This window comes from Cavia porcellus, unplaced genomic scaffold, assembly GCF_034190915.1.
Source record: "Cavia porcellus strain 051 isolate PalLab524CR breed Dunkin Hartley unplaced genomic scaffold, mCavPor4.1 scaffold_30, whole genome shotgun sequence".
NCBI lineage: Eukaryota > Metazoa > Chordata > Mammalia > Rodentia > Caviidae > Cavia > Cavia porcellus.
Genome location: NW_026947513.1, coordinates 19309583 through 19322736, shown reverse-complemented (window position 1 = coordinate 19322736; position 13154 = coordinate 19309583). Strand labels below are relative to the sequence as shown.

At 35.4% G+C, this 13154-nt stretch overlaps 1 protein-coding gene and 1 pseudogene across 3 annotated transcripts in view; both read right to left on the bottom strand.

The window, feature by feature from the left end:
- Klhl5 (kelch like family member 5) overlaps positions 1-13154 on the bottom strand; it is a 69608-nt gene that overhangs the window by 40194 nt on the left and 16260 nt on the right. The window contains exons 2-4 of one of the 3 annotated variants that reach the window (XM_003471623.5): positions 11514-12622; positions 10370-10468; positions 456-638 (exon numbers count right to left, since the gene is read on the bottom strand). In XM_003471623.5, coding sequence (XP_003471671.3) covers positions 456-638; positions 10370-10468; positions 11514-11896 — 665 coding nt within the window. In that variant the 5' untranslated portion in view covers positions 11897-12622. Of the gene's footprint in view, positions 1-455; positions 639-10369; positions 10469-11513; positions 12623-13154 lie in introns of those variants that run through there. The other 2 variants (XM_063240617.1, XM_023565847.2) reach the window with 2 other exon arrangements.
- LOC111757320 (small nucleolar RNA U3) lies at positions 9520-9624 on the bottom strand (annotated as a pseudogene).

Here is a 13154-nt window from a genome sequence, read left to right as displayed (position 1 = left end):
ATGTAGCTCAGTTGTAGGAAACAGGCTTAGCATGTGTGAGACCCTGAGTTCAATAAGCATCAGCTCCCCCACCCAAATATAAAAACTATGAAGACTTTTAGGAACTCTACCAGGCCCCTTTTTTTGCTTGTAGCTACTGATATATGCTAATTTCCACTGAGTTTATTTAAAATATTTGTAGACTAACAAATGAAAGCTGTTATAGTCACTGACATGTATAATCAACACTATTGACTTCTTTGAGGCTAATTTTTTTGATGTGCTAGTAAAATGGGGAAATGACCATTTTGAGATCATTCAATGTGTAGTAAAATCATACACACTGTTTTCTTTATGGAAACTCCCTCAGATATACCCCTTCCCAAAAGCACTAGTTAATGAGGATAACACTGCCTTATGTAATTAAATTAATCCAGGAAACATTTCACACATATAGCTATTTAGAACACAATTACCTGTGAGCTGGAATTCTGCGATCACCAGCAACTAAAATTACATCACATAACTGTTTATGTCTCAAATAGTTTTCCATTTTTTTAAATGTTTGTTCAGCATGATTAAGGGCTTGAAAAAATTCATCGGATGAACATGGCTCCATAGTATGACAGGATGATAATGTTTGACTACTATTGGAAGTCCTAAAATGAAAGAAAACATACATTATGAAATATTACTATTACGTTAAAAAGACTTTCCTACTAAGTTCTTTTAAAACCTTAATAGATTTCAGTATTAATGTATGTTCATTATAGTACCTTTGTTTCATAAAAATGAATGATTCCCCAAGTCTTAGTGTGTCTTGTAAACACTAAACGAAATGACATCTACCTGTTAGCTAACAGTTTCACATACTCTTTGTAGTACCGTACCTTCTTGGAGGTGTCTGGTATACCCAACATCTCTGCTGAAAACAAGCCGATCTATATTTATAGCCATAGTTGTGCCTCTCAACATTATAATTAAAGATGTAAGTGATCATCCTTTTCTTTGAAGGCAAGAAAGCAATTAACCTGTTTTGAAGGTATAAATCCAACTCATCTTTTACTAAAAAGTGCATTATGTTCCACAGCCCACTTATAAATTTCATGGTCATACAAGCATTGTTAAAAATAATCTTTTTTATGTTCTGGCCAGTCCTCAAAACCCCAGGTACCATGTGTAAGTTACATTAGATTAAAGCAATTTGAAGATGTAAATCCAAGTGTCCAGAAATGATCTGAATTTCCCAATTAATGAAATGAGTTACATGAACTCCATGTTTTTATGTGATTTACTGATGAAATTGTTAGGATTTAAATAAAGTTCTGAGTCCATGTTTGCCACCGCCATCTCCTCTCCAGGATCATTTAAATCAAGTAATCAGCATCCATTGGTTATGCAATTAACTAAAAGCCACCGACTATGCTGTAACTTAGTTTTCATTTCTCATCAGATGGTAAGGATATTATGATTTTAATGAATACTTTGTTAAATCAAATTTCACTGTATCTTGAGAATTTTTTAAATGGAACTAGCAACCTTATCATAAAAAGAAAAATAGTCATTGGAGCTCTTACTTTTTAAAATTAATGGAAGGAAAGCCAAGAAAATTAAGTCTTGCCAAGCATTGGTCTGTTCATGGCAGAAACAAGGCTAGGTTAAGAGATTGCTATATAGTTATCAAAAGAAATCCCCTTCTCTTTTTTCTCCTGGGAATGTAGCTAGACTGCATTTCCCATATTTTTCTGCAGATAGGTACGGTCGTGTGTGTATGTGTGTGTGTTACTGGAGACTGAACCCAGGACCCTGGAACTGGGCTACACCTCCTGGTTCTCCAACATCCCTTTAAAAATATCTCATTTTAAGTCAGGGTTGTATTAAGTCTCTAAATTGCCCATGCTGGGCTTGACTTTTGTGTTCTCCTGCTTCAGCCTCCCAGAGTGCTGGGTGGTCGTATATGCCTTACAGGTGTGGTCACATGTCTCACATAGTTCACTGTAGCTAAAGCAGATAATAAGCTTTCCCATACTTTCTGAGGACTTAGGAAGAAGTCAAATAAATGAAAGGCCACTGCAGCAAGAATACTCACAGATTATACTCACAAGAACACTTATTTTGGACTGGGATTTAACTTTCTGAAGTCAATTGGCCCTTGACTTATAAAATATCCCTTTCTAAATTCTTCCACTCCAATACATTTTTAGAGCCACAGAAATATGGGCACTAAAAAATGCTCTTGGGTGGCTATGGGTGAAGTTCAATAGTATAGCATGTGCTTAGCATGCGTGAGGCCCTGAGTTTGATCAACAGTACCAATCAAGCAGCCAAACTGAAAAGTTCTTTGAGGACAGTACGTGTGTTGTACACTATGAACATTACTGTCATAACTCAGTAAAATACATACTCAACTTCATGTTTAAAATCATTTTAAAATTGTGTTGAGCAGTGTGGAATTACAAGCTACTCATATAGAAGAATTAGAAACTATTTTAAGGCCAGGATTTAGCTCACGGCATAAGAGCCTGCCTTGCAAGCTCATGGTCATGAGTTCGATCCCCGGTACCAAAAAAAAAAAAAAAAAAAAAAGAAAGAAACTATTTTAAAAACTAGGGAAATAAAATAATGATGGTTTGATTGTGAATAATAATTTGAAGATTTAAAACGCTTTAATAAAATGAAGTTTTACATTGTCAAGATATTGGCAAAGCATTAGTTATCTGACAAAAAATGAAAATACCTAATTTTCATAAGAAATAAATTTCAAGAACAAAAATAAAACAAGTACTATTTTTGTTATTGGTTTTTGAGACAGGGTTTTACCATGTGGCCCAGGTTAGGTCTCAAATTTGCAGCGATCCTCTTGCATGCTGATCACACACCTGGCCAAGTACGTTTTTCTTAAGGTTTCTGTGTTTATTTTTATCGTGTCCTATACTTGACATTACACTGTCATTAATTACCAAAGAGTTAGTTGAATGAGTCAAATGCCATCATTCAAACAATAATCAATGTTAAATTCTGAAAGCACAAAACTTTATAGTGCTATCACCAAGTAATTACATGCTACTTGTGGTGTTAAGAGTATATCTGATGAAAAGACAATTTCTTTTCTTATCTTACTTATGGTGTTTGGGATCCCTACATTCACTCATTTCCAACAATTCAATTCACCAAGTCTCACTGTAATTTTCAAAATCCCTGCGGGAGATTCTAACATCTCACAGGCTGAAAATCACTGGGTTGCACTTCAGTCAAAACATGGATATGTCACAAAAAACAGTATGTGATAACCTATAGTTCAAAACACTGACTTATACAATGGATGCTGAACTTCCAAGCATGTAAACAGAATTTGCTTGAATAAGACTTTAAATGAGCTAGCAAAACTTAAGGAATATTTGTTACTCTCAAAATGAGCACAGGCACCCTCCTCACCTGCCTGCATAACCCCCAGCTCCACAGATGACACAGTTGCAGAACCTGACCAGGCAGCTGCCATGCCTTCCTCAGGGGCAGCTGCACCCCGTCCTGTGAAGGACAGCAGCTGTCATCAGTTACTACTGATGCCTCTATCCCTGTGCCTGGCCAGCCACAGGGCCCACGATAGGCGAAGTCTGGAAGAGCACACATCCTCCTTCCGCAGATATATAGCTGGTGCCCTGCCCCAGTGTCAATGCGACTGCTGCACAGACCATCTCCATGCAGCAGTTAATTTTCCTTTTGACCACCCCAGGCCAGGTGTGCTGTCCTTCCTGCAACAAGATGATCATGACACAGCTGTCCTACGATGCTGGTGTTCTCACTTGACTCTTCTGTGGGAGCCTGTGCCTACTGGAGTGCACAACAGGGTGCAGCTTCATCCCTTTCAGTGAGGGTACCCTGCAGGGCATGGACCACTACTGTGCTAAAGGCAAAACCTCTTGGGCACTTCTAAGATCTTGCAGGATATGGTAGATTAGTGTACTGCAGGAAGTTGCCTACTGTCTCCCAGTCCTGGAAGAGATTCTACTCCAGTGGTTCATCTCTCCATCACATCTTTTATTAAGCAGATGTCACAAAAATAAATCTCCAAACCCCAGAAATTGTTGCTTGAGGACAGTGATATAGCTCAGTGGCACAATGCCTGCTTAGCAAGCACAAGGTCCTGAGTTCAATTCCCAGTTCAAAAAAAGAAAGGAAGAAAGAAAAAAAAGGAAGAAAAAGAAATTGCTGTTTAGAGTCACGCATGGGATGGCAGACACTGACCCTGAGTGATGTTGGTTCAGGGTTTTTTACCTACCCAATACCCTGAAGTCACTCCAACTGACTGTTCCCCATCTCAGTATCCTCTGGGGATGTTGGCTGTCTTGATGGACCTTCCTGATGGTGGTCTCAAACTAAGAAACCTTGGTCTACCTTACTTTTGAGATTTTTCTGCCAAGACCTTGACTGAACTGGTCTTCAACCTTCATGCACCTCTTCCCATTCCAGTGATGAAAATCTTGTCTTTGAGACTTTTGGGCACAGCAGTTAAGATTCTATATTCACAGACTTTGTTAGCACTCGGGCTTGCTTAATTTCTTAATGTTCTTTTAAATGCATGAGAGGGCTATTAACATGTACCAGACATACATCTGTGAGGTCAGAAATACAAAATACAACAGGACTAGATTTTATCATTGTTCTGGCTTTCTTTGTGCCAAATCCTTACTACCACTTTATATGAAGGGACATTCTTTCCTCATGGAGTAACTGTACCAACAGTTTTATGTCCTCCTTTTGATCTTAAACATCTTTAAACCTATTTTTGAAAGTAACTATATGATGGATGTCATTTTCCCATTTCTCCAGGCTGCCTCTCAACCCCCTCCAGGCAGGGTCCCAGGAGCTTGCTGTTTTTGCCCAGGGTGGCCTAGCACTCAAGTGATTCGTCTGTCTTGGCCCCCTACTAGCTGGGACTACAGGTGCCTGTCTTGTTTTGACAGAAAAAGAAATGGGAGACTTTAATGCACTGACTTTTCATGAGTTTAACATGGTTCTTAAAAACTTCTCAAAGTGGGGCCCATCTTGGGGTTCCCGGCAGTGTGAGCAGAGGTGAAGCAAAGTGTGACAAGACCCATCTGGGTGTCATGTTGCTGAGAGGTTTGACTCGAAGGAATCTAGGAATCTTGATTTTATGTTTCAAAGATACAACCTGTTGTATAATATCAGCACGATTTCTAGGACACAGATGACAAGCCAGAGTCTTCTGGGTTGGCCACTGTGTTGTCTTTGAAATGGAGACAGACTGGGCATGCCTTTCTATAGGCTCTTTCAATATAAAGTGTCACAGGGAACTCATGATTAACAGTGTGCAGAAATCAAACTTGACCTTTGAATAAAAATCTGTATATTGGTTGAAAATTATAAGCATTAATCCAACTTATTCACACAATGTTTTGAAAATGCCAGTCACTATTTTTGCAGTGAATTATGTACCACGTAGTATTTTGATATCATCTACTTTTAAAAAATAAAGTCTTGGGCTGGGGATTTAGCTCAGCAGCTTAAGCGCCTGCCTGGCAAGCCTGAGGTTGTTAGTTCAATCCCTGGTACCAAAAAAAAAAAAAAAAAAGGAAAAAAATAAAGTCTTCAGTTCACTCAGTCTATTTATGCCCCCTTCCCACACAGGTCAGCAAGTAGGTAAAACATCATAACTATACAAACATTAACAAAAAATAACTTGTATTTAAAATAACATTTCAAACCTTTATTTGCTATCAAGTCTTTCAACTGTCACATGTTAAATGAACACATTACTGCAATGTAATAATTAACTCAGTGACATTTTTAAATATAGAAGTTGCATCCATTGCTCTAAATGAAGGCTGAAAAGAAGTATAGACTTCTGATGTGTATCCTACTGAAGAGTAAAGCCGCTGATGACAAAATGAGCACAAGTAGTAAGGAACAGAGATATTCAGTAAGCTTGAAGAGTTACACGGTTTTCTAGCTGAAAATTCATGTTTTTACTTTTTAAAGAGATTTCAGACTTCATACTATAATTTTAACAGAAGAATTTACTTTTTAAAAATTACTGTACACTTTCCCATACAACGCTTGGGCACTGAAATATAGGCATCAAACAATTATACAGGGAATTTTTACAACTAGAAGAAGCATATTTGGTCATTTTATCTTGTCTTGTTTGTATATGAGAAAATAGGAATTCTATTTATTTGTCTTCACGTCTTATACCTTCTGATGGTAATTTTGAATTCATTCTTTATCTCTCCTACAATAATGAGTTTTAGCTGGACATATGGCTTCCCAGGTAGAGACTATACCTCAGAACCTCCTATGTAACCAGTTGCAGACATACCACTGTTTCATCAAGGAAATGCAAATGGCGCTGATACATTCAAACTGTGACACTGGCTTAATCTTTTCTCTTTTCTTTCTTTGGTTCTTCTCACAAACTGAAATGTGGAGGGAAGAGGAGTAAGCCTTGACCAGGCAGAAAGGAAACACCCCACAGAAAGGAGAAATAGTACAGAAGGAAGATGGATCTCTGAATGAACTTGTGAGACAGAATGACCTATCTGCCTGGACCACCTGCCCAGCTGTCAGGAGACAGAGAAACTTCTATTTAAGCCACTGTGTGTTTGCATCTCTGTGTTATATGATCTTAGTTTTATTTCCTGAACTGAATGATATGTATATGTGCGTGTACATGTATGAGCCACTGTTTTCAAGTTTAACATATCTGATTCTGAAACTTTAAACTTCACTATCCAGTTCCAAATGGAATACAAATAAAACAACATGTAGCAGACAGTTTTTCTGCTTTAACAATCTGGAGTTAAAAAGGCCCATTGCATGACCGTCATGCCTAACCTTTTCCTAAGGTGATCAACTGCCAGCTTCTTGCAGATCCAGGAACTTTTCATGATTTCAATAAATTTCTATTTTGTGTAAATTATCCAATCAATTTCAGTTACTTAAGACAAAGAGCCCTGACTGACAAAGCATAAAGGCTTCAGAGGGTTTAGGAACTCCTTAAACTAGTAATAAGTATGTAATACATAACAGTATTTTCTGGGCAGAAGTTACATAGCTTATGTCAGACTCTCAAAGAAGCCACATGTGATGTGGGCAAATGTGTGTGAGCAAGGATAATATACTATTGTGTATTATTCCCAGATACAAGAACACAGACAAACTCTTTGCCACATCTAGAAACAAATATTATTTTCATGTGTGAATGTAAATGATTTAAATTTAAAACTGAATCAGAATTAGACAGATCAAACAACAAGACCCAGACACAACACAAGGAAGGCCAAGAAAAAAGGAGACAGCTCATGTTGGGAGAGGAGGATGGAAATGACTTCAAGATGAGGAAAACACAGTAAATCAAATGACCCAAAGCACAGCATTCAGGATATCTAGCATTGAAATACAGAGTAGACAGCAACCAGTGAGATAGAAAACTGGAGTTTTGTTGCTGTTGAGAGATTGTGACTGTAATCACGAGGTTTGGCATTTTCAAGAGTTAGTTAAAAAGAATTAACTGGGGAAAGAAGGTGAAACTTGTTAGTCTGAATTAGCTATTTGTTAATTCAAGGTGAACTCTATGATTAAATGAAAAATTAGAGTTCTGTATGCAGGCAAGAATGCTTTGAACATTGAGAGTATGAATTCTCTACCCCTTAATTGGTTCAAAAGTCAAGCTATTTCCAAGTGATCAGAGTTAGTATCTACAGTGATAAAGCAGGTTAATAGCATGTACTCTTGGTATAATTTAAGGAAAATAACACTGTGTCTCAATGGTATTCTCCCTCCAAAGCCATAATCCCAGTGTAATCATGAAAAAAAAATTCAGACAAACCACCCCTGAGTAGGCCATTCTACAAACCAACAGACCGATACTCTCAAAATTGCCGGTCATCAAAAATAAGGAAAATTTGAGAAAATGCCACAACTCAGAGGCTTCTAAGGAGACATTATCACTTAATCTAATTTGGTATCTTGAGCAAAATCCTGGAACAGAAAAGGAATGTTAGGTAAGAAGTTAAGAAAACCCAAGTGAAGTACAGACCTTAGTTAATGAACAATAATGTATCAATACTAGTTCATTACCATTAGTTAATGGTAACTGATGCTGGATTAATGTGAGTTATAAAAAACTGGGTATGGGGTATATAGCAACTCTGTATACCAGCTTTGTAACTTTTCAATAAATCTTCAATAAAATTATACTAAAAAGGTTTGTTTTTAAAAAATGCAGCCACTTTACTGAGCAAGTTAATTAGGCTGTCAGTGCCTCATTTGTAAAATCAGAATAAGGTTTACCTGATAAATATAGCAGTTTAGCTTAAAAACACTGTTGTAAAGACTAAATGAGTTAAAATAAGTATGTTGAAGTGCTTAAAACTTCTTGTTTCACAAAAGTATTCAGTACCAGCTATGATTATTTTTTAAATATTTTAAAAGTGCAATGTTTTATTCAAGTTGATCAACATACAGTTTAACATCTACAATACTTAATCTTATAAACTAATTTGAAATAATGAAATACCACCAATTTAAAAGATGTAAAAAAATTACTTAATTTCAAAGTGATTAAATCAAGTGAAATAGAAACTGTTTATAGTCACATGATGGATGGATCATCATATAAACCTTGCAGGCCAGGTAGGAATTTGTCTAGAATTAAGGTCTTGGGAACCTTCTACATAAAAGGTGACAACTCTGTTATATGGAGTCTAAAATTCCTCTGCGTATAAAAACCAAAGTTTGTACGGTAATATCAAAGTAATGACTTAGATTACCCACAAGAGAAGTGAACCAAGGCTACAGAACCAAGGTCAAAATTAATAAGGTGAGAACTTTTAAAAAACGTAGACTCATGGCAGCAGAAAATATGAGAAGTCTAATGCTCAGGCAGACATTACTCTTAGCTAAAATATACCTGACAAACATATTATCTTCAAATGATGCCTCTTAACTTCCTTAAACTGCTCAGCTATAGTGAGTGTTGTGATTCCAAGTATGCAAAACCATTCTGCTATCTTCTTTTTTCTAGTAACTCAAAATTTTAGTTTAAGTTCTGAGATTTATATGACTGCTTAAAAAAGAAATCAATATATTATATGTACTTTTCCATGAAGTCTTTAGTATTTTAAGATACTACAGTAGGCACAAAATGTGACCTATGTATTTCATTATTTGCAAAACTACATAAGAAAGCAAACTTCCCAAGTTATACACAAAAATTTAATGAATGTCATTGTAATGTCTTTGGACATTAACTGTGATGGGTTTTGATTTGCTAATAGTAAGAAGAGCAGTCACTTAGGGAAGTCTGACTGCTCACTTAGTCAAAAAACTGAAGGCAGATGTATTCTCATGACAAAGGTCAAAGACTTAGAGCCAGAGGAGTAAAGGAAGATATAAGAATCAGACATATTTAATGTAGAAAAAAAAATGGAGAAGTGAAAATATAGATACAAAGGTCATTCTAAAATGTAGAAGGTTCCCTTTAATTAATGCAATATTAAGGACTGAAATCTCAAACCATCAGGAATATAAAATTGCTTTGACATATTTCCTTCACACCTAAAAGTCAGAGTCATTTTCTTTCTAGTAACATACTATAGAAATGATCCCTGAAAGTATAGCCTTGACATTTTCTTTCAGTACATTTTATTTTTGAAATAATATTTCAGGAAAAGTTTGGTTCTTAAATATATGAACTATTTGCTCCTATGTCTGATCAATCTTGTTAAATAGTACTTATAAATAACTTTATTTTTTTAAATAGTTTTATATGCCCTATAAGTAAAAACATCAACTTTAAATGCTTGAAGAGTACATATAATAGTTTTTTCAGTCAAAATAAAACTGTTTTTCTTTCATAACAAATACTTTACACCATGATAGTACTTTAATATGCATACCACAGACCAGATTAATTCAACTTCAGGAATCATTTGGCTATGCAAACTACCTTTTGTTTTAAGCAATTATAGTAACCAGTGTATGTACAATTTTTCCAAGATTACAGATGTATATAAATTTTGTATTAATGTTATAATTCCTTCAGTTTGTGGATGCATGTTGAGTTCTATAACCTATGCCGGTAAAGCAATGTTTTATTTTTTTAAATTTTGTTATAAAATTCTTGATATATTAATTTTTAAATGGAATAATGGTTACTGTTTAAATCTTCACAAAAATGATAAACAATGAATCTTATTTATCTGTTATTTTCCTAATGGCAACAAGTCTCCACAGAAAATACAAAACAATGAAATCATATTAGCTTAACTGATCTCCCATACTAAAAATTTTAGTGGCTCCTAATCCCTTAAGGTAATACAAAGTCATGAACTAAGTTAAAAATTTTAAAGTTAAATATACTATTTACCTATGTAAAGATATTCCCCTCTCTCCATTACACAAATGCTTATAGATGACTGGTTTATATTTTTTATCATTCCAACACCACAGTTCAGAATTCCATGTTCTGAAGGTTAGAAGAGGAAAAGGGTAAATATTTCCAAGTAAGAGACACTAGAATACATGAATTCATTTTATCAAGCCCCCTTATGCCTGTATTAACAATGACCAACTTACAAATTCTAAGTGTATACAAAACCTACAAAGAAATTTTAAAAGACAGTAATCAAACTAGTCAGGTGATAAGCTCTTTGTGCCTTTAAATAATCAGAAATATTTTTGAGTAAAAATGAATCTGAATGATTACTTTCATGCTCTAACTTGTTACACAACATGAAATAGTGGTTTAAAGATGAGTAAGGTCATTATGAAATTTTTTCTTTATTTTCTTCCCTCTCATTCTTCTGCTTGCCCCCTTTCACCAGTTACAAATCTAGCCCCTCTATATTTCCTTAAACTCTCCTGAAAGAATGTCCTTCATTTTCCAAAATAATATGAATTTCAGTGAAAGTGAAGGTAACAGGAATTAGTAGCTGTCATCTTATAAAAAGATATGTTACTCAGTTACCTCTATTAGTCTGGGAGCTGTAATACAGACAGGACAAAGAGAAATAACCACAGAAAAATATTACTGACAACTAAAATGGTGTCAAAAAATTGCCAACTACAATGTGCATCTCTTTGTAAAATCTTTCATGTCCATTAAATTAAAAATTGACTTTACAGTCTATCATAAACTAAAATGTCACAACATTTTGTACTATAGAAATGTCTTTTATAGTTTTGTTATGAATATAGATGGTAAATGAATAAAGCAAATCACTTCCTAAGCAACGATGCATAAAACTCCTGCTATATATTATTTTCAAAAGTCAGATCTATATATGGAACACAAGATATTTCAAAATGAATGCCATTTTTGTCATAATTTTATAGAATTAATGTTCCAACATTTAAAAAAATTCTAGTAAAAGTGCATGTTCATTCCAAGATATTATATATGCAGATGCATGTAGATGTGCATATGATAATTTTAAATAACACTAAATTATTTTAAAACATTATAGACTATACCCCCAAAGCCCATTTCTAACGGTAAGAAAATAATCAACCTGCATGAACTGGAATCAGATTCATTTTCTTCTTCACTAGTGCCATCATCCACTTCTGGTCTATCCAGCCAGTGTGCACCGCCACAATCTTCTGCTGTAAACTCAAATGCAGGGACTTCAGAGGTGGATGCCATTGGCCAAGAAGGTGAATTCTGAAAATCCAGTTGGCTGGACCTTCGGTAACCAATTGAAGCCAAAGGCAATTGCAGGCTACATGGATCTAAAAACTTTCTCCCACCGTTTGCACCAGTCTGTCCTCGATTCCAAAATTCTCCCTGCTGGCTGTCAACTGTAGAATTAGGAGATGATGCTTGATGGCCAAACCACCTCCATCTGATTTTCAAAATCTGTTTCACATCAAACTCTTTACGAGAACCAGACATCCTCAGAGAAACCAAGTGATCGTCTAGGCAACGGGAAAAAAGCACTGCACACAGATTTGTGCATCCAACCAAGACAAGTAATATGCCCTGCTGTACACAACAAACAGATTTAAAGGAAAATAAACCACATTCATATATATATCTACATTTACTTTTATGCCAATATATCAGATTTAAAAGAACAAAAGATAATGAATAAAGATGAAACACGGTGGAACATTCCGTTCAATCAGAGCAAACTCTCATCCACCTATCCTGAGGCAGCTAGACCACTTTCCTCGCTCTCCTTTCCCATACTGACCATTAGCTCTCACAAACACTGACAGCATTCATTAAAGTCCTTTCAAATGCAGAACACCACCCCCTTTTCTTAAACCACAAATGACGGAGACAGAAAGCACTATCCCAGTCAGTATTTCAGTCTCTACTGTTTAGCGTATTAACTGTTTTATTGCCGAAACAAGAAACATTTCAGAGCATTTTTCTTTGTACTTAAAAATCATTTTACAACCAAAACATTTCTATTCTTAAACCAAATTCTGTGGCGAGATATCACAAAACAAATTTTAAAAAGCATTTTTAGTAAGATGAATTATGACGACTTCCAAGTGGTGCTCTTTGATTGGGAGCGAGGACGAAGGAGTGCAAACGTGAGTCCAGACTGCTACCTGCTGCCTCTATCTTCTCCTTTTAAAAAGGACTGCATTTAATTAACACAGGAAGAGCCTGGTAAAATTTCATTTGGAACAAGACAAGAGAAAGGTAAATTAGGATATAAAGTTTGAAAACTACCAAAGATCAAAATACAGTACCCTTTTTTGAATATACAATCTGAAGGTAATTTTGCTCTATAACTAATAAGCCCACTTCCACTTAGATAATACTCAAATTTCTATGACACGACTCAGGAAAAGGAAAGTATGGCTCAAGGAAACTGAAGAACTGGGATAGGACTACTTCCCGGCTGTTCAGGTACCATAATGGTGCCCTCTATTGTTAGCAAAATAAAATAATAGTGTGAACATGGATACAGTCATAGCAAATTAATAAAACAGTTAAGACATACACCTTGTTTGCCATCCATAATTAAACCTAATTACTGAAATAAGAAATATTTAACAAGTTAAAATAGGAAACATTATAATACCATGATATTAGCATTTCATGACTTAACAATGCAGAATTTTCTTACAGTATTCAGTATCGACACCTATATCAAATAATTTCACACAATACCTATATCATCTGACTGAAAAAA